Source organism: Amia ocellicauda, chromosome 10, assembly GCF_036373705.1.
Source record: "Amia ocellicauda isolate fAmiCal2 chromosome 10, fAmiCal2.hap1, whole genome shotgun sequence".
Classification (NCBI taxonomy): Eukaryota; Metazoa; Chordata; class Actinopteri; order Amiiformes; family Amiidae; genus Amia; species Amia ocellicauda.
Genome location: NC_089859.1, coordinates 15,763,004 through 15,785,760, shown reverse-complemented (window position 1 = coordinate 15,785,760; position 22,757 = coordinate 15,763,004). Strand labels below are relative to the sequence as shown.

The following is a 22,757-nucleotide window of genomic DNA, read 5'->3' as shown; positions in this document are numbered from 1 at the left end:
ACAAGCTGGGAGCGTCGTTTTTCCACATGAAACCAACCCTCCAGCACTGCCTCTCCTCCACGAGGGGAAATCTGTGAGTTATGATTTCGCTTCCCTGCCCAGCCATAAAGAGACGGCAGCGATGAGTTTGGGACGCATGCAAATGGATTGCAATGCGTGCCTCTTGATTATCATGCCTTCACAGATGGGATGGGTGCGTTTTAGTACCAATATAAAACTTTATGAGGGGAGATTTGTCAATATAAAGAGAGGGTGTCTAGTAGGAGTGTGCAGCCGTCATGCATAGCGCTTCATCTGCTCAAAGATAGACACGCAAAGAGGGAGTGATTTTAAAGCAGTTTGTCTTTGATACCTGGGAGGCTACTAACTTAAGGCACATTTTATTAAAAGCCAGCGTTGACTGCAAATAAGCAACACTTCGGTTGAAGGGTGGAATTTATCAAAGGCTTGGTCTCAAAAGCCAAATCACTGTCTGCTAAAACTACAAAGCAACAGAAAGTTCAAAATTAGGGCTTCTCTGGGATGATAATAAATAAATAGTTTCAAGTGTTTTTTTGTTTTTTGTTTCCCTTTTCCACAACCCAACGTTTTGTGTAAAAAATGTAAAGTAAAAACAGTTTTCAGTCATAAAATGTCAAAGCTGAAAAATCGCAGTGATTCTGTCCCATCTGTGCCTCGATGCAAGACTAAAAGTGAGCGTAAGGCCGCAAACAAGCGATACATAAAACCTCCTGCAGACTTAATCGCTTATTGCCTGCCCTACCCCCAACCTCCCGACACAGTCCGCCTGATGCAACATGGCAACTTGTTGTATGTGAGAGAGAGAGAGAGAGAGAGAGAGAGAGAGAGAGAGAGAGAGAGACAGCACCTGGGGCAGCAGCACAGGCAGTGGGAGACGTGGTACCCAATCTAATCCTAACATCCTGCTCCACTATAACTCACAGCAGCTTTCTATGCTTCCCCGGTCCACATCTGCAAAGCACCTTCAGACTTGGTTCCTATAAAGCTGATTAGAATTACTGTATCTGTTTCTCTCTCTCTTTTTCCATAGCCCCTCACACAAGAAACCCCATCAATTCCACTAACCCGCTGGGGTAATCAACAGCCTCTTCCTCCCTCTATTGAATACCGTTAACTAATTTGTCATCTAACACTGGATTTGTCATTGGAGTGCAATCCATCAATGCCGCCACCACCGCCTCTCACCACTCAGCCCAGCAGACACAGATCAACTCTCTCGGCACGCTCTCGCTCTCTCGCGGCAAGATGGTAAGCCAAACTATAAATAATAATTACTGTAAACGAATACAGTGCATAAATCTGAAAGGAGGTGCTTGGGGCCTTTGCAGGTTTAAGTTAAGTTTCTCTAACTATTCCATGGGGTGCAAAAATCACACATAACATGTATACTGGAGGAAGAAGAAGAAAATAAATTAATAAAATAATTGAAAATGTTAATGTGAAAACAGCAGACAGGTCATAAACAGACTAAAAAATAAATGGTTCAGTTCCTATAGCATAGTGTCACATCGGCACATGTCAGTATTGTTTATATGTGAGCTGTGCAAATGTGTGAATGAGTGGGGAGAGTTCAGGACTTGCATAAACCGTGCATAAATCATAAGAGCTCACTCGGGAAGCAACAGGGCTGCTCCCATCACCTTTCATTTCCCACATATCGACAGCCATAACCACCTGACCAGAGCCCAGAGCGGCACAAACCAGGAAAATACAGGCTAACCCAAGAAAGGTGCGGCCAGGATGGAGAGAAGGAACAGAGAATCAGAACAGACCACACGATTAGCAGATGACTGAAGGGCCACACCTCTTCACAGGATGAATCCCTGTGAGAGATGACGACGACGGGGCTTGGAATGGTGTTTCAGGGCTTTGGGATAAGATGATGCCCCAGGAAACCATCCACACCAGTCTCATAAGGGGAGTAGACTCCAGTGCCTGAAGATCATAAGAACAGTGGCCTTCTCATACGCCTACCTGCTTGCTAGCTCATCGGACATGGACTCTCTCCTGCGATTTTCTTGCCGGGAGCCAGACAGGCATCGTCAGGAACCTGGCCGGGGACTGGGATTCACAGATCCATGCATTAACGGGGACAAAAAAAAAAACCTGCCTGAATTCCTACCTTCCTGCTTCCTGATTTGAGGCAAACATCTGGCCCCCCGAGGTTTCCGTGTGGTCCAGACGTTGCCATATGGAGGGAAATTATATTCCTTCCTACATGTTGAATGTCATCCTCAATCTGCTGCTTTTTCATTGTTTTTGTTTTCTTGGTGAGAAATCGAACACATCCGATAGATCAAGGTGTTTATCCCCAAGTGTAATTGCCACAAGCTTTACATAGCCACAGCAAACCATCATATTAAAGATGCCCCTTAGAGTATTTATAATGGGTCTAGGGTGGCTGAGGGACACACTGCCTGTCTTCTCTCATATTGACGGCCAAATCATGTTGTTTTTTTCTTTAAAAACAAGTCACTAAAATGAATAAAGTGTGTTGTTGTGCAAACTTTGGGAGTAATGGAAAAAACAAGGGAGACTGATAGACAGTGAAATCAGCTTGTGCTTATAGCCTGGCCCAGGGAGACTAGGTGGTAGACACAGAGTAGACGGGGGGCTGGAGGGGGTTTGGCCAGACAGTGGGATGTTCAGGGGTGCATCAGAAGTGACACGGCTTGAGAAAGAAGGCCGGGGTCTGGGCTTGGGGATGCAGCACTGGGTGTGCAGACGATGTGTGAGAGTGAGCAGCCCATGGGGGTGTGCATCTCGGGAAACCAGCTGCTCTGCAGGGGCTATGAAGTGAGAGAGTCTGCATGCACAATGAAATGCCAGCAAACACTCTGCACTTGGGGAGACTTTGCCAGAAGTGTCAAAGGCAATCTAGCCCTGCTCCGGAATGGAGAGTGGGGGGGGGGGCGTCTGGCCGTGGGGGAGTGCAGAATATATTTCCCAGGAAAGGTGTTATTCCAGTTTATGTTGCTCATTCCCAGTAGCAGCTTCTCCTAGGTTGCATTAAAAGGCGGGACAGTGGAAAAGGGAAATGCCCACTTCTCAGACTTGGTGCAGCGGTTAATGGAGCGCTTCGTAATCACCCCTGATCCACAGCCTTCTCAGCCCATGTGACAAGCTTTCCATTTACATGCATCACACCGAACAGGCTATTTATACGCTGGGCTTTGCCTCCACAGCTTTATCACACCACATTGGTCACCAGCCCTGGTCCTGTTGCAGAAACTCAGGACACATGCTGTCTGGCCCCCAACAAGCAAAGTCATCATCACATTTCAGTCAATCAGAGCTCAGCCCGAATGAAAGGGAAAAGGGAAAAGACACTGGGAGGGTGAAAAGTGTCAGGTCTCAGATCACATCAAGCATTTTCATTTAACATCAGGATGAAAAGGGTAAGTGTTGTGTATATGTATTTCCACCAATAGAATACAAACATACAGAGATCTCTTCTGAAAGTTCAGTACCTCAGTCAACATGCACATTAATTTAGCACTTTTGGGTGTCTTTTTCACCTAGTGTTGTCAAGGTTACACCACACATTCAGCAGTACTTTGCCTTGCCAAGGTTTCCCCATCAAAGTTCACCAAGGTAAACTACGGCCCATTTTTATAAAAGGAAGCAGCAACTTGGGCCTGGTGACAGAAACAAGACTTTTGCCAACACCCACAGTTGCTCTGCTTTTGACAGTTTGCCCACCCTAGCACTAGACTGTGCCCCACCCAGGAGCTCTTTCCGTCCTGCGAGGGCTGCAGGAGTGCACAGCCGGGCAGAGAAGAGACCCCCCCCGGCTCAGCTGTTCTTGATGCTCAACCAAGGGGCACATGTCCAGAGGAGACGCATGATGGGAGGCCCAGGGGGAGAAAAGAGAGAGAAAGAGAGTGCTGGGATAATTAATTTTTCAGTAAAAGGCCAAGATGCTGTTACACTGGAACATCTTACTTAAACTGCAGGAAGCGTCAAGAATGCAGCCCGGCACACTCAGGCCTAGGGGTAATCAGTCACTGATTAATACTGCATGAATCTGTGAACTTCCCATGGCATGTAGCGAAAAGGTAAAATGAAATTAAGACTTTATAAATAAATAAAGGCATATACATACATATATATGAATTAAAATAGGTACACAGCTATGTTTATACACAATTTATCAGCATTGTCTTCAGACAGGAGCCTGGACAGGCATAGATTAAGCTCTGACGGAGGCTCGCTTGCATGGCCTTGCATTGTGGGGCCGCTGATTTTGTTTTGTGGCTGTTATTCATGTGACAACAATGCAGAGATGGTTATGGAGTAGTGTTCGGTCCAAATCAGGTTGTGCATTTCTGGACACTCAGTGCAACACAGAAGCACTTTTCCTTAGGAACCATTACATTCACATTACATTCAAGTACACAGCATGATTATAATTGTACTTTTAAAATTGCCATTACTACCAGATCTACACCTACTGTTACTAGTACTAATAATACTTAATAGTTTATTTCTTCTCTTTAGAGCTGTGGCGCACAATTGTGGTCCTGAAGTTCCACAATAAAGCAGGTTTTATACTTTACAACCATGTTTCTATGGCTGGTGCAGCTCTACGAATAGGAAGTTAGGGATTTAAGGTGGATTCAAAACCTGCAGGCATGGCTGTCCTTTGCTCTGTCCTGTGTTTAGAGGGTCTCTGAGGCCTGTCTAAATCCAGCCCCCCCTGCAGGCCCTCTACTCTCCTCCCACTTGCCTCTCTTCTCCTACTCTGCTCCTTCTCCCACTCACAGTTGACTAAAATAATAAAGCTTTACAGCGCTCTCGCTCTCAGCGCCCACTTCTCGGGCCCAGACTGTCCTTTCAGAGGGAGGTCTTTGGAGCGGTGAAGTTCAGCAAACAGCTTTTGTGACGACAGCCTGTGAAATATTTATAGGTCCTCCTCCTCCAAAACCCTGCTTGTCTGACACATGTTGGTATTGCAGCCCCACCCCCAACCCCAGGCCCTTGGGGACGGGAGTGGTGGGGCAAAGGCTTCCCAGAGGCATGAATGGGATTACCACCACAGACCGCTGCTTTCACTGACTGCTGCTTGGCTCCCAATGGATAGTGTTGTTGTTTTTTTTGTTTTTCACCAGGTCTCTTCTACTGGGGTCTTGAGCAGGTGACCAGTTTAGTTTTAGAATAACACTGTGGGTTAAATGCAAAGCACAATTTGAGTTTTTAATTATTTTATTTTTTTCGTACGACTTCTGCGATTCTGCTTCTTGAAAGAAAACAGGGAGGGGGGCATAAAGATCTACTCATCTAACAGGAATGAATTATAAATTAAAAGGGTGCTCCACCTCAGGGAAATCAATACTAACAAGGTCTTGGTTAACTGTGCAGTCAAAGCTCTCAGGCAGCACTGAGAGAGAGAAGGAAAAGTAAAGTTTATTATTTAAAGAATATATCATTTCTACATCCCTTTTGTAAGTAAGGGAAATGTAATGATGGCAAATTAGTCACCCCTCGTCTGTAGCCGTGAACGTGTGTGCGTGTGTGTGTGTGTGTGTGTGTGTGTGTGTGCGTGAAAGACTTTCACAGATATAGTTTATTTTGCTCCAGTGCAACATTTGCATGACTTGAAATGCTCAAGTATTCATTGTACCTTTATTTTTCCTTCACTCGTTTTTGTTTCTCTTTTTTTGCATGTTTGTTTCTTTACTTGATTTGCTCTATAATAATCTTTCATAGACAATGGGGGAGGACGTACATGCAAATCATTTAGAGTAGTCCAGAATACAAATAATGTAATTTAGAAGAAAAAATGAACACAGATCTTCAAATAGGGTGAAATGTGTAGAATGATTTAAGGAGTCACAAGACAGGTGGAAGCATCAACCCAACTGCTGCAGTGATTTGAGTCTAATTCGATTCCTCTTATGCAGTAATGTTTTAGAAAGCAGGGACACAATGAGGGGTATAAAAAAAAAAAACTTTTTATCAAATAAAATATTGATTGTTACAGAGCAGCCAACTGAGGCAAATGTCATCTACTGTAAAACATTATTATTAATATCACCCTAGTAGGTGATGGTCACGTGATAACTTCATTCAATAAGAGACTGTAACATCTAAGACGAACTGGCATGAATTAGTGATTTCAATTATTATTATTGGTTTATTATTATTACTGTTTTTAGGATTAACATTCTCAGATGACCGCAGGAATGAAAATCTTATTTCCCCGTCAATTTTGTATCCTTTGCAGTTGGGCACGTCTGTATACCCCAACTTTTCTTTGCCACGGACTAGCCCCCCCAAAAAAGTTCCTGCTGGTTATGCCCATCTTACAGTATATGCCATGAAGACAAGCACTTGTGAGCAACAACCAAACTGTGCCAATAACCTTGAAGTGGAATCAAGAAAGAGTTTCTAAGAATGAAGGAGTGTGTCTGTATGTGCTTTTGTGTGTGTGTGTGTTTGTGTCCCAAGCTGTAAAAATGTTGTGGTGTCCTAGCAAGGATTTGCACTCCACTGCACTTTGAAGGATTCAGTTCCCCAGTTGCATGAGGCCCAAATGTGCCGGGGAAACACAAACATCAGCAGTGGGAACTCCCCAGCCCCCCAAGCCACTCACACCATGGTCATGGTGGATGGAGGCAGCCACTCAGCCACTTACGCCACATCTGTAAGTCATTTTATCCAATATTAATAATGGCTGGTTGACGGACTCCTGGGTGGGTTGGACAGATCCCATGGGGGTCCAAATTCGCCAGCCACCCAAACATTTCTCTGCATATTAAAATCACTCATGCACCCCCCCCCCCATCCCGCGTGCTCAGCACAGCGGGGCCTGCTCTCCTGCTCCCCCGCTGCCTAAAACAGACTCAGCCTATGTGCTGGCTTTACAACCACATGGACACCGCTCCCTGGGGGGGATCATTAAGCGCTTCACTCTTCCAGATTTTAAATAGGCTGTTGTCTTTACCAAATGAGACAGAAATGCCCCCTATGTCTGTCTCGCTCTCATTCGTTTATTTTATCAAGGTTTTCTTTACGGGAAGGTGGCTGAACTCAGTTAGCAGGGTCCAACAGCACCCTTGGCCCCACCTCTGTTTTAGTGATGCAGTGTTATGCAAGTAAAAGTAATACTAATTATTATTGCTTTACAGGCAACTCACATTCAACAATAAAATAAAATAAAAACTGTTAAAAAAAAGTTATACAGTGCTAAGGATACATATTGGAGAGCTAATAAATAACAACATAATGAAACAAAACACAGAACAAGACAATGTATTGTAATATTGCTGCAGTGGAGATATGTACACATACAGCATCTGATAAAAAATGTGATAGATTCTGCTACTTTGCTTATTTTGCATAAATTTTGCTGGAAGATGAATACTTTTGTCTTTGACACATGCATGCTCACTCCGAACTGTGCTCCCGACAGCCAGCTTCTCAGCCCTTTGATATAGTGAGAAGCCATTCTCAGGGGGCTCAGCATTGCATAAGATGTTTAATAATACAGAAAGTATAAAAAATACATGTCCCTCGCACTCTAAATACACCAGCGAGGGGCTGGGGTTGGCAGGGTGCAGGAGGTGGGTTGTCAACACAGATAGACATTGTTTTGCGAGGTTGCCGGGGGTGTGTGTGAGAGGTATAAGGGGTTAAAGAGGATGCCGTTTACCACAGATAAAAGTTTCATGCGATTCAGTGGAAGTTCTTCAAAGCGCATCGATGGGAGGTCAACCAATAGGCTGGGCCCCAAGCCAGAGGTCAAAGATTACAACAGGAATCAGATTGGCCGAGGGTTTGAGACACTCGAAAGACACCCTGCTTATGTTCTCCACACACACACACACACACATACACCGCATGGCCCTGGCACCCAATATCCCAAATAATAAAACAAGTGTTGTGGGTGACAGTTTATAATAAGGTTACACACACAGCATTTAATAAACAACCTACATACTGTCAATAGATGATGGATCACAGTCTATACAAACATTATTAGAATGTGGGATTGTCAGATTAGAGCAGGGTAACAGTTGCTTTGACGATGCCCATTTTCGCCTGGGAATGATTCATCCTCCGCCATATAGAGTGTTTATTGAGTTCTATTCATGTAACCTTAAGATGAAGTGCTGCCCTGTTTCCTGTTTAATTTGTCAGTGTGCGGGGCCATTCACAGAGGAAAGTGTCACTCCGTGTTTCATTAGCAGAATCGCACACCCCGAGGCAGCCACCCCCCACCAAAAAAAAAAAAAGGAAGAGCTCGGTCTTTATGTGCCCATCACCAGATCATTTGGTTGGAGCGAGCGCAGCGTAAAGATTTCTTCACTGCGGGAAAAACTTTGCACCATATGTTGAGCAGAGAAAAACAAAATTTAACCAGAAAAAATGGCCCCACCCACACAAAATGCACTTTTTTTTTTTTTTTTTTATGTTGCGAATATGTCAGATCGCTGGAACATGCACAGGCACACACAATCCCATACACACACACACACACACACATTCTTGCTCTCACACACACACCAGATTCTGGTGTCACACTGCCTGACATTTAAAACTTTTGTCTTCCCTGAGCTCCTTTGTGCAAAGTAACATGGCATAATGAATGTATAAACATGGAAAATAAAGTACACCTGAAATGAAGCACAGAAATTGATTTAAACACTAATTATTATATATATTTTTGTATTTGTCCCTACTTGTCTATCTATATATAATAGATTTAGACGACTGCCATACAGTTTTACACACAGGCCCTCCACCATGACACCGATTACCAGTCCACGCATGCAGTCGAAGCCCAATATGAAGACGTGGCAATTCTCTCTGGCAGACCCAGGTGCTGACTACAGTAATTAGGGCTGTTTAGATGCCTGTATGAGACAGAGGCTTCAGTATTTAAGGGACATTAAGTGCGGTGACCTCAGGCCTCAGCGAGAGTCTATAAATCACTGTCAGCTTTCGATTTCTGATTGTTTTCCTTTTGTGCCAACCTTCAGGGTTTTTATGTACTTATTGATTTTTGCATTAGATCCCTTCGCAAGGACGTCATTGCCGTACCCCTGCACTCCGTAACCGCATCCCCTCTCAATTGCCGAGCAAACCACCGAGCTAGAGACAGGCAGGTCAGAGACGGGAAGTGGCTTGCTGTGAACACAGACTTCTCATCCAAGCAAATTGACACTAAAGCAGGAGCAGGTTAACACAGTTCCTTGCATGCAAACTGTGGCTGCAAACACACTACTTACTGAAAACAAAAGAGAATGAACAAAATCCAGTTCCCTTCCCACCTAACCATATACACACATACACACACAAACACAATGTGCTATCAAGGAGAAGTGAGGCTTCTCTCCCTCCCCAGCCTGGACACAGCTCACACCTCTCAGCAGGGTGTGGGAACAGTGTCTGGGCTCCAGTGAAGACAACCAGACACATCCAAAGAAAGGGCTCAATACCCATACAGTACTCGGTAGAGTCTGTTTTTTGAAGTTGTTTTTTTCCTGGTCTGCGATTCTGTTTAGGTTCTTCAGAATAGGCTATGGGGTTACTGTTTTCGTTACGTTTGGTTTGGTTTTGTTTGCATCCAAACCCCAATGCTGGAAAAGTGCCGGCAAGGACCTATTCACACAGAAAACAGCAAGACCACTGTAGCCTTGGGAATGAGACTGTACAGAAGCCTGTGGATTCGGGGGAGGAGACACGGACCCATATTCTGGACGTGTTTGTACAAGTTCGTTCATTTCCCCGTTTTGCCAGTTTCCTTCCATTGAGTTTACTGGGCTATTGGTTCTAACCGCTTCGGACTCACTACCAAGAACTAGTCAGGAGGGAAAGGCAAACGATACCTCAATCTAGGTGCGTTTTCGCGCTATGACCAGTTCATCAGTTTGTATGGTTGTGTGTTTTTGCGGTGTGGTCACAGAGCATTTGAACAACTGAACCCAGTGAGACTCGGCTCTCTCATGGTCATGTAACCAGAGGAACTGTACAGGATCTTGACCCACTGAAGCAAAGTTAAATCATCTAAAATAAATGAGAAGCATGACATTACATTGTGTGCATATCTAGATCTCCCAAAAGTCTGGGTTTGCAAATCTGCGATTGATTGATTGCTCAAAACAACTTATTTTATTTTTCATTTTTTAAAGTTCGACATTACTGCATTAAAATCGAATTAAATCATTTGAAACAAACTATCGTCACTGTCACTGTAATGCAGTCTAAAGGCTCGTTCACTCACACTAGAGGTTTGTTTCATATTCAGGGCAGTTCGGTTCCTTTGGAGAAGAGTGTGAACATCACATTTCATTTGGCAAATGAACAGAAATGAAACTAACCGAGACCAATGAAAACATTGGGTCTCGGTCCGTTTGGCAAAATAACCGAGTTCGGTTCGACTGCAAAACTTGAATGTGACATTGTAGGGTCTCTGTTCTTTTTCAAAAAGAAAACGAACCACACCTTTCACCCAATAACGTGTAGTTTTGACTGTACAGTACCAGTTAAGATAACATGCGCATTTGATTGTGTTCACGTACTTATTGTTAACAGTAACATCAGTAAACTGACAACAATTGGATATTGGGGATTCATCGAGGGTGTTACAAAGGTATTTCTCTTTTAATGGAATATAATGCACATTAAAGTTAATACAAGTGTACAATTTTATCTATATATGCTGCATGTGAGCGATTCATTTTTCAATAATTTTGCGGCTTATTTGTACTTTTGTTTGTGTGAGAAAACAAGTGTCAGAAATAAGCAATTGCTATAAAAAAACCTTCATTTTATTTATTATGTAAAGTAGTACTATATGTTTGTTAGCAGTAGCAGTAAAATACTCCTAGATGGATATTTAGTGGACGTCACAATACTGTGTTATTATATATTTTTATATAGGCAAAACAATCACCATTCGGCAGTGTAACGCTGATTATAATTTTCACAAGTATAGCAGCATATTGTTGTGTTCAATAACTGCATACAGTGTGTTTAAATATTAGATGCGTTCATGATACAGATTCTGAGACTGAATTGCTTTGCCGGTCAGATCTGCGCACATCTACGCACCCATGTATTTGATTGTATAAGAAGTAGACTGTCAAATGTGTTAGCGTTAGACTACTGCATGTAGTTACTTATTTGTTATTGTATGGTGCAATTACGTATACACTAATGATGTAAAATTTAAATATCCGGTGTTTTATTAATACAAAAAACGAACCGAGTTCACTTGATTATTGCAATATCCTGAGAATCCTGAGAAAACACGGAAGTGAACCACGAAAACGAGTGTTTCCAAATGAACTGAGCAGTTTGTACACAAGTGTGAACAGCCAGCACACTGATACATTGTTTCAAAGCAAACGAACAGAACCGATTTCGTTTCAAACGAACCCAGTGTGAGGGGGTAACACGTTTGCCTGTATAGAGAGATTATATTTTGCCAGCAATTAGAATAGGAACCTCGTCAGAAAACAGACCACGCCGACCACGCTGGCAACACAATGCCGCCAAATTGCCGGTAATTGTTTCAGTGTGAATGGGGTTTAGATGTCCAACGTTGCGGAGAGCTGTTCCATTTACCAAATGCATTTATGTTCAAGCAGCCATGGCATTAAAATAAATTAATAGATAAATCACTGTCGATCAATCAATCCAGACAAACCTGGCAGACATTCAAACGACCCACAGGTACGCAGGGAGCTGAGGTGCCACTAAACCGAAACATTTTAATTGAGCACATGCAGGGATTCACAGGGCGAGCGTGCAGGCGAGAAGGTGATGTCCACAGAGCTGCCACTCGCCCCCGATTGAATCTTGCCAGGTCAGGCAAGCATGGCACAGAGTTTCATTTTCCAGCACCAAACTCCTTTCTCCTCCCTATTCTTTGTTCTTTTCCCCGACTATAGCCACACGAGCCCCTTATCCTCCCACAATCTTATACTAAATTACACTCGAGCAGACATGTCTGGCTGTTGCTTGGTGACTTTCCCCCACACTGTCCATTAAAGAGGTCTGTCCACTGTGCCAGCGAGACCAGCCTCAACTGCAGAGCAAAATTTCACAGGCCTGTTGTTAATAAAGGCCATTACCTTATGAGGAGCCTGTTCTGCGCTTTCCATTAACATCAATATTACGCCCACAGTACACTTTCACTGAACAGAACGTGGCTATTTTTTTATTTTATTTTTTAACTCTGTTGTTCAAAACATGTGGAAAACTCATCCTGGTAAAACCGTTTCATGTCACGTCTAAGCACTCCCGGAGAAAGCTGTTGCACTGTACTATTATGGTCAAATGAACAAACCTGGCCACTTCAGTGTAGACTTCAAATTATACTATTGGCAGTGATGTTGATGGGGGGTTAATGCGAATGCAGCATAGACGCCATTTGATTAACAGGGGCACAGCACTGTGTGTACTTTTCTGTCACGGTGGCAGAGTAACACTGAGGGGTCTTGTATTAACAGGTGACCCAATGTGTGTGCATAATGACACGGGGGAAGCAGACAGGGAAACATCATGAGTCATTTCTAAGCAGTGTGCTGCAGTCAAGTGAGAAATTAAATATAAAGGGAAAAGTCCTCTGAACACTTTCACCCCTCCCAAACCCCCCGTTTCCACCTGACACCGACCCCCTCGCTGGCACACCCGCAGCACACAATGTTGAATACACATCTGTCTCCCACAAAGATCTCCTCTGTTCACTTGTGTAAAATATCTACGAATTACACGATGCACTCAGGAGCAGGAAAGGCGTTTTGCTAAATTATCTCCTAACTGCAAGATAGCAATTTCTCCACTCCAACACAATGTCAGCAGTTTATCCCACTGCTACTAAAACATGTTCACATCCATTTCAGCATGCTGTGGATATACAGCACTTGTGTGTGAGTGATTCACTTTGATGTGCATGTTATATCCAGAGAGTACAGTTTTGTGTAATTAATATCTGTCTGTGTGTGTGTGTGTATGTGTGTGTGTGTGTGTGTGTGAGAGTGTAAGTAAGTGAGAGAGAGAGAGTTAAGTGTGTTAAGTGGATTACTAACTAATATATCTCACAGTACATCTATGGTTTACTACAAAACGATTGTGATGAGATTGGGACCCTTGATTAATCAATGGGAGGTCTCATCTCACAAGAATCAAAAGCCACCAAAAAAACGAACAAAACTAACAGCAGGATCCTAACTAACGGACTGCTCGCTCAAGATATCGCTCAATCTGCAATTCTAAGCGATATCGTTCAGTGCGAAGGATCGCGGGGGGGGCTTTGAGGGGCACCACACAATGCTGAGAGACAGTTTCAATACTTCAGGTTAAGCTAGATGCATCACAGCACTGTTGAGCCCCTGACCCAACAGTCTCTGTCCTCCCCTGTGACTCTGCAGCTGAGCAGAAACAACCCAGCTTACAGTAGAGAAACCAAACCAAGGGCAAGCAGGACTTTTTTTTTTTCTTCTTTCAAATCTGTTCATTACATTTGTTTGGTCCCGAGATTTCTTCTGTCCTATTTCATGACTGAGTGAGTGAGCCGGTGAGTGCCAGTGTGAGTCTGAATGAGAGTGTGCACGAGAGAAGCATGCTGGCCTGTTGTAAATGTTTTGTTTCTCTTCCTTTTGCTTAGTTGATATCCTCTCTTAGCTTTTATACCTTCCACCTCTTCTGCGATTCTTGGGACAAATCCTCAATGTATATAAAACATTTTTTTTTTAAAAAACAAAGGAGCCTGGAAATTATCAGAAAGACACAGCAAAGCGACAACATCCCAGACACCCAATAACAAAAATATTGCATTAAAGAAACTAACTGTAATGCAAAAGCATGATTTTCCACTAAAGAAAATCTTCTCCAGGTGAAACGCTTGGCCTTTATTATGCCAATGCTGCTGTGCAGATTTTGAAAATGCCTGTTAAAGCGCTATCCAAATTGTCCTCTGTGCTGTTGATTTGTTAAAGAATTATCATGGCATAAAATGCATGAAAAAAAAGAAGTATGACTGTGATAAAACAGTAGATGAATACTTAACTCACAATGCACTATTCTGTATTGTATTTAGTTTGGCTGTATTATTATTTGCATTCTGTATTCTTTTCAGTTCTGTATACAATATATATCCTTAGTCCTGATTTTTTTTAAATGTATAATGTAGCTTCTACAATTTGTTTCACCTTAAAAAAGTGCCAGACAAATCAAATAAATAGTAGTAGTATTAATCATCTCTTGAGGGTGCATTGCTCTATCGGGCAGCATGCATCTTGCAGTGTAAAGTGCTGCCTACCTGGCTTCAACCTCAGTTCCTTGCCCTTTGGGTAGAGGAGGTTTATCACAGGGCTGTGAAATTAAGCGCTTGTTAGAGGCCTGCCCAAGCCCACCTCTATGACTTTAAGGTCACACTTTCCACCGACAAGAATGACAGGTGCCAGCTCCAGTACCCAGTCAGTAGCCACTTCAAAGCACTTCTTCCTTCCAGCTATGCCACTCATTTGTCAAGCACGGGCTTGCATGCAAAATTGGATTCATTGACTTCTGGTTGGATTATGAACCTGAAACAGAATGGAATTAAGGAGCCCCGAGAGAGCATGGCAGGTCTGCAGACCATTCTCCTTATGAGCCTCATGTGTACGCAGGAGTGGGGCTAGATGCATTGCACCCAGATGTTTGCAGGGTGCCGGAGTATGTGTTTTGAGACCCTGTAGACTAGGGTTCGAACCCTACCTTCAAAACACACAGCCCTGCCACTCCCATTACACATTGCTGTCAGTGCAGCTGTAAAGCAGGTATGTTAGAAAGAGCATTGCAGGGTTTTTGTTTTTCCATTGTTGCCGTCAAAGTGTCAGCCATTTGGTTTATCCCATTGCCACATAGAAAGCAGATCTGCTTCTTCTTCTAAAAATAAATAAATGAATAAATACCTAAGCCTGCAATTACCTGTTCTGCTCTCCTTTTCTCAAAAGTTAATTGTGTCTTTGGGTAGATACAGGCATTATCCTCCACTTTCAAATAATTCCCCTCTTGTTGAACAAAACTACACAAAACAGCCTCTGCCAAATTGTTGAGACACTTCCATGGGAATTAAGTGATTAAACACAGCCTCTGGCACATATTAGAAACTTTTAGCACCATCCAGCCAGGCTCCTTATTGAAGCATGTGCTCTTATTGCGTTCTTTACTGAAAATAAAATTACTGGAGAGAAAATAAGGCCTGGGAAAATACATACATAAATAAATAAAGTAAAAAATTGTGTTTGAGAAATGAAGCGGAGGCTAAAGTCCTTAAGATCGAGTGAGTCACTAATGTAGGGAGAAGATGGACAGCCAGGGGAAGTAGGGAGGAACGGCCATAAACATGGCAAAATACAGCTGGCCAAACAGATCCCACTAACCATTTACTGCTCGGGCAGTTCTGAGGTGGATTTGCTTTGCAGGGGCTTGTGAACATCATCAAACACTGGCCTCTCTAAGCGCCAGTGCCAGTCCTGTAACGCAATTACCCAGGCACTCCCTCCGGTATCTCTCTCCCAGCTGGCTCAATGAGAAACAGCCCACCCACTGCCATCACTCCTGCCCTCTTTTTGTTTTTTGCTGTTGTTTTTCCCAGGCCCACCATTAAACTGCAGAGACATTTGATGCTAAGCTGATTCTACACAGCGGATTCATCCTTTGTCTTCTCCTGGCTCTGTAAATGCAAACCACAAATCCAGAAGACTTCCCGCAAATGGCAATAAGCACTGAAAGCATCCTACAAGTCTGAAAACACAAAAAATAAATTTTAAAATTCCATGCCATGGGAGAGAATACAGAAAACTACTCAAAGCACACATACTCTCCCAAGAATGGTAGGGGTCAGATCACGGTACCGGATTAAGATGCCCAGATTTCACTCTCGGGCACTTAGCGGCAAATCTCACAGCATCATCCAAGACCAGAAAACCCTTCAAAGCACACAAGCAGGGTGTCTCCACTGAAAGAGCCAAAAGCCCAGAAACCGAACCTGCCACGGTAGCAGGAGAACTTAACTTGAATTACATTTTTGCCCCATAAATGTCTGTGAAAGAATAAAGGAAAAAAAATAATGAAATTAATACAATTCTCAGTGCCTTTTGAATTCAAATCTACATCCAGCCCAAAGTACCATGCAGTATTGGCAGGAATAACATGACAGGGCTATATTGATCAACCAAAGATTTATCAGTGACCTCCATCCAAAGTTTAAATTCCTGTGAGGGGTAATGAGGCTTTTAAACATGCAGAAACCTCTAGCACAGTCCTGCTCCTTGATATCCCCTCGTGCTCTCTGTCAAGCACAAACTTCATTTCAAAGCTCAATAAAACTGGGAGTCATTGCTTTAAGGCAGGTGTTGCCAATCGCAGGCTGGGACACCCTACTGTGTCTCCAGCTTCTTTTCTCTTCTCACTTTTCAAGCTGAGCTCACAATTACATAAATCGAGCCCTTAATTGAACTATTCATTTGCTTAATTAGTCCCTTTTTTAAATTGTTTTCTGCTCTTAAACAGTTTCAGATAAAAGTCAAAGTTAATGTTTAATCTCCCACTGCCAGGCGGTCCAGTGTGCCGCAGACGGTAAAGACTGCGTTTCATTATGGACATAAAATGTTATAATTCATGATGTGGAAACATGGTTCCCATTAACAAAAAGACTCAAAATATTTTTTTAGATGTATTTTTATAGGCTAACGATAATGCCCAACAGCTGTTAGAAAATAGAGTAGCACAGGTCAGTACCAGGTCTAATGGCTTTGTGCACATCTTATTAATGATTTTATTAATTTAATAATTAACACAGCTACATGGTTAGCTGCACTGGAACAGATTGTAAAGAGCAGTTATTTGTTGCTCCATTTTGTTGCTCTGTATCCAGTTCAGGGGGGTGGGGGCATAGTGAGCACAGTATGCAGTAAACTCCCAAAGGTCAGTTTTAATGACTGCAAAGCTAATGATCGTACTGTACTTATGCAATTCCTATAATAGGTCGGGGATGAGCTGTGACTAATAAAAGGGGGGGAAGCAAATACATCATATAGCAGCCAATCACACACCAGGATAATACTGACCTGTGGAATTCACATCTGGGGCATTCCTCGCACTGTCAGCACCAGTATCCCCCGCTCCCCAGGCCGAGGCTCGTTTGCACCGCAAAGGCGTGAAAATAAACACCTCTGTGCTCTAACTGCAAAGCACGGCGCGACGGAGTGCTTTCAGACTCAGCCGGAGAGTGGCTCAAGAGGCCAATTTAGAGGCACAAATCCTCCCTGCCAAACATTTCGAAAACCCATTTAAAATTCTGTCAGTCTCCAGGCTGTCATTTTCATATTTCTGACGTTTTGCCATCAGACACTCCAGGTCACAGTCTGCAAACTAGCTTGGCGATTAACCCTTGAGGCTCCTCTCTTCCTGTTGCACAGACAGAGAGAGGACCCCTTCCTACACCTCAGAGCCCCAACCCTTATTCATTTTGTTTTGGGGGGGGTTCCCTCTCTCCAAGTGAGCTCACCAATTCTGAACCGAATCCTCATGTGCACTCATTTTTACCTCCTACATACTGGAAATTGTATCTGAAGGTAATTGAAATCTACAACACTTTAGCAGCTGAAAATGTTTCAAAAAGTCTAACTGAGAAAATACTCACTAAGTAAACGAGGTGTTAGAAGACTTGGGGATTCCGATGATTTGGAAGCCCTGACTTGAGAGCGTTTTATTTTAGTTTCTTTTGCAAATCAGCTTGTGTCACCAACTGAAGACTTTATTATGCTTAAAACATTCCGCGTGTTTTTAATGCAGAAAAACGTTACATTGTTTTATGTTCCACACTAAATGCAGATTTAAACTTTATTTTACATATTAAATTATAATAAATTAATAATCATCGAAAGTTTTAAAATCTCATGGGATCTGATCACTCTGAGATGAGTCATCTAATTACCAAGAGCCTCTGCCTCTAATGAGTGGGACAGGTAATTCTGTATTCTTTCTACAAGCAGTTTAATTTTCAAGTGATAGAAGTGGCTAGTACACCGTCTCTGTGGAGCCCCTGGGCAGTCTGTACAAACACCAGGGGATTCATGGGCCCTGAATTGAAATTTGCAGCAGAGCAGATAACCCCATGGGTGTGATGGCTGCGGGAAGGTAAACAACACTGACAACACTGTTGTTTTATTCTGAATTAAAGCCCTTTCTGTAATTCTGCTGCACTTTGCACACCCTGAAGAAATACCAGTGCAAAGGCCAGTCCTTCCTGGGGCTATTTATGTACTTTTCCAACCATCACAACAGACGATGTTTGTTTCTTTAATATGGAGAGGAAGGATGAAATAAGTGTTTATAACAGTTTTATGTATATTTATTGTTTTTTGTAACTGAAGCTCATGGTAGGTTTCTGTTAAGGCCTCATTTCTCCTAGAGTTGAGAAACTGACAGGAATTAAAGCTGTCAATCACTCTGACGGACACACAGGGGAGCCTGACAGCAAAACCGATGAGTTTTTGTCAAGATTTGACTGAGTGACTGACTGCCCTTATCATGCAATGCTTTTTTATTTTTTATATTTTTTTAATTGAAGCAAACAAAGCCTGTGGAGAAAGAATGAAAAGCTGATTTTTAAATCTACATTCCTAGTGCCGATTCTATTGTGGCCGCTCTGGCTTGCATCACAGTGGAACGCACAGACACTTTTTATATATCAAAACAACCTTTGTTCGGGCTCTTTCTATATTGGTTTTCAGCCCTTGTCTTTGTTCCTCCTCTATCCTGTACTTACTGATCTCTTTGTACTACTCATCCCTATCCTCCACTCTTTAAATTTCTGTTTTTATTGTATTTTTCCTTTCATGTGTTATTTTTCTTTTTCTTCTACCTCTCTCTCTCTCTCTCTCTCCCCCTTCCTTCTTCCCCTAAGATTACAAGGGATTGGATGAAAGATATTATTTTCTATATTTAAAAACCCCAATAGAGCCCTGAACTTTCACACTCTTATTTCACACAATTTAATAGAAGGCTGCTTCTATTGTATAACTGAAGGTGAAAAGCAGCACTAACACCCAAAGCACGAACTCTCAAAATTGTTCATTGCAAACTAGTAAGAAAAAAAGTTGTTTCTTTCCCCAGTTTGTAATAAACAACTGACTCTCTTTTGTAGTAAAAGCCTTCATTAACTTTTCATAATACAATAAAACAGAATGCAACAAAAAACAAACGCCAGTTGCAGCTGTCTGAGAAGAACTCTCTACGGAAATTCATACAAAAACAAGCTGCATCCAGGTTCCCACAGAAAATAACAGAAAGCAGAGCAACAACACAATTTAAAATATACATCAAAGCAAAAGTGACGTTCTGAAGTGAACAGGTGAAGGGATGGAGAGCAGGTGCTGTCATCACTGCTAACGACTGCTTTCCACATCCTGGCACTTCACAGCAAAGCAAAAGCACACCTTCTGGAGAGGAGCCCTCCAACACACCGCGAGGGAGAGGTAATTAAAGGGCCCTGGAATGGTGTACCGAGTGTGTCATTTCATCTCCCTCCAATACCAAAGCCACAGAGTTTTAACGACTGTTTAACGAGGTGTATGTTGAAGCCTGAAACGTCACGGGGGAACTGTCTGGCTGAAGAAGGTATGCGAGTGAGTGGGAAGTGGAGATTTGGAAGACGCAGGGTGGAGAGCGGGGAGAGAGGGGGATATGGGGAAGACAGAGGACAGAGCTCTGGGGGGGCTGGGCTGACAAAAACCCAGGTTTCCTAGTCTAACCCAACTTAACACTTTTAAAAGACACACCATGTACTTTTTCATAAACTCGGAGAAGCCAGCTTTCTTCTCCTGCTGTAATTCAGTTTCCTCCTGGGTTGTTACACTCTTATTTTGTCTCTGGCCCCTCAAGGCAAGTGGGAGAGTCGGACTCCAAAAAAACAGAGACGGCATAAAACAAAACAAAAAATAAATACATAAGACAAGGATTTTATAGATAGTCCCCAAGCTCATTGGAAGTTCTTTCAGGTCTAATCCTAAAGCAATTAGCATCGAACCATTTCTAACAAGGCTGTATGAAGCCAAACAACCAAGAGCTAACCTCATTACAGTACAGCACTAAAGCTATTGCAGGCTTTGCTTCCATTTTATGGATTTTTTTTCCTTTTTTTGTTTTGTAATGGACAAGTCTGATTTTATACAACGATATATTAATTCCTTTTTTCATGTTTCTGTATCTAGTATTTCTCCTGTTTAGGAGTACCCATCGCCTTGCCCCCCCGCCCACCACCACCACCACCACCACCACCAAACCACAGCCGTCAAAAATATTAACCCCATTGCCATCCACATTTTCATGAATGCCTGGTTTTTAATTGAATTTACTCAGGAGATATTGAAAAACTAAAACAGTAGCACAGGGAGAATGGATCACACTCTCACTCTGTAAGAAATAAAGACGATGGAACAAAAAATAAACTGCCAGTTCTACACAGCTCAGACTTTTGCAGAGGCATACCAAGAGTTCTAATTAATACCTTTAAAAACATGCTAATTACAAGGAGGCTGTCAGCTTCCTTTGATAAATCACAATGTATTTTATTTGTATTCGTAAACAGCAGTTTATACAGTTCTTTAAGCCCATATTATACAACTTATTTCGTATGTTATCCAGCAACAATAATGTCGGTCAGCACATTCAGTGATGTAAAGGATGCCAGTCACACTGTACAAGACGAAAGAATGGAGCTGTATGACTAACCTCTGCAGAACAGGACCAGGCTGAATTAAAATAATGTGAAATGTATTTTAACACAGTACACCCCCTATGCAGCAGCCATGTAATAAGTCCACTTCCTGCCATCCACCACACAATTCCAGAATGTAGTTTAGTGTGTGATTCCCTACAGCAGACCTGAGGTAATGTTTCAAGAGTTCCTCCACATGCAAAATCGTAACCCATGTATGCATGTGTTCATGTGTGCAGTTAGTGACGTGTGTGTGTTCCGGTGTGTATAATGGCTCTGTCACAGTGCAGACCCTCGCCTGGTCTCTCAAACAGCTACAAATACCTGAATGCAAGTTACTGGGCCTTTTCATGTTGATGCATTGATAAGCATCTTGTGATGTTCTAACCAAGGGTGCTGTGTGACCTTCTCTATGCCACACACACACGCAGAGTGCTCACCTTGGAAGAGTGCTGCATTCTGGATGATGAGGAACTTGAGCTCCGTGCTGGAGGCCTGCAGGCCAAACTCCATGTTCTGTCTGGCTGCCACCTGGTAGCGCTCCTCCATCTTCCGGGAGCAGCAGGTGGGGCCCTTGGGAAGACACACCTGCAGATCGGAACCTGGCCAACAGGGGGAAAAAGATAGCTCGGTCAGCTGGTTTACAGATTAAGAAACTTTTTATGTTCTTCCTTTTTCTATTTCCTTGCTGGATGCTGACTACAAAATTGCTGCATGGTAGAAAGGAAGCAAGGAAGCAAACAAGAAAAAAGACACTGAAATACTGTCAAACACAGCAATGAAAAAATTGAGATTTTTTTTTTTTTTAGGTTACACATTTTCTCCCGTCTCCTTGGAGATTGGAGAAACGTTGTTCAAATAAATAAATAAGTTACATATACTGTATGATTTCCCCAAAAGTCAAATTCCAGGTAACTAGCAGACATCACTCAAGCTGCCAGCTATCTGAAGGTCATTTATCAAGAGAAATAATTGGATTTCCTGATTCCTTTGTGGTGGCAAATCGAAGCTATTAAATTACAAAATGAAGTGACAAGGATGTTGCCATTTAATACAAAATATATATCACTGAAAAACCATCCTGAAGGAATCATTTAACAGTGCCTCAGCTCAGGCTACATGGGGTTTAACCATCATCCAGTGCTATTCTTAAACATACTGACCAACCTGGACGCCACACACAGACACATGCATATATATTTTATATACTACAGATTGTCATTATTTTTATTAATATATAAATAAATAAATTAGAATATATGGTCTACCTTGGCCATGTGAACTCTGTACTCTCTAACTCCCATAGCACCGATTTGATTTGTGCACCCAATCGATTACAGTACAGGATCACTGTTGTTAATGCTAAATTAACACAAATAGAGAGTGACAAAAACATAATTAGGTTTAATTTTCAATAAAGAAAATTATCTTTAAACTTATATCCTGAAAAGGCTCACAGAGACATACAGAAGTTCTACAGGAGATAAAAGCCATTGTTCAAAGTAGCCAAAGCAGCAGAGGACCCTGCATGAAAGACTGTAGGAAAACAGTGTCTTGTTCTAACAGCTTAAACAATTGACACCTTTTATCCGATAAATGCAAGGTACTGAAGAGCTGTTATCCTGTGCAACAGCCTAGAGCTCCTGGCCAGAGCTGTAATGTAATGGGCAGATGGGGATTTAGGATTACAAAACACTATACTATTAATGCACAGATCCTTTCTGTTGCTTAAATATGACAATTACTTTTTATATATAAAAAAGTATATATATATATATATATATATATATATATATATATACACATTTTGCACTAGCTATCCCCATGAAGCACAGAGAGGTGCCGTCTCTCTAGCAGGAAGAAATGAGAACAGAATGCAGGGATAATCAGCAATGCATTGCTCTCATTCTCTCTCTCTCTCACACACACACACACACACAGAGACATTCTTGCTCCTTAGCATACACAACAGAATTTGGAGACATTCCGGAATGACACAGGGCGGGGCGCGGGAGAC

At 42.5% G+C, this 22,757-nt stretch overlaps 1 protein-coding gene across 1 annotated transcript in view; it reads right to left on the bottom strand.

The window, feature by feature from the left end:
- Positions 1–22,757, bottom strand: part of gpc3 (glypican 3) — a 121,243-nt gene that overhangs the window by 87,139 nt on the left and 11,347 nt on the right. The window contains exon 2 of the mRNA XM_066715213.1: positions 21,181–21,342. Coding sequence (XP_066571310.1) covers positions 21,181–21,342 — 162 coding nt within the window. The remainder of the gene's footprint in view (positions 1–21,180; positions 21,343–22,757) is intronic.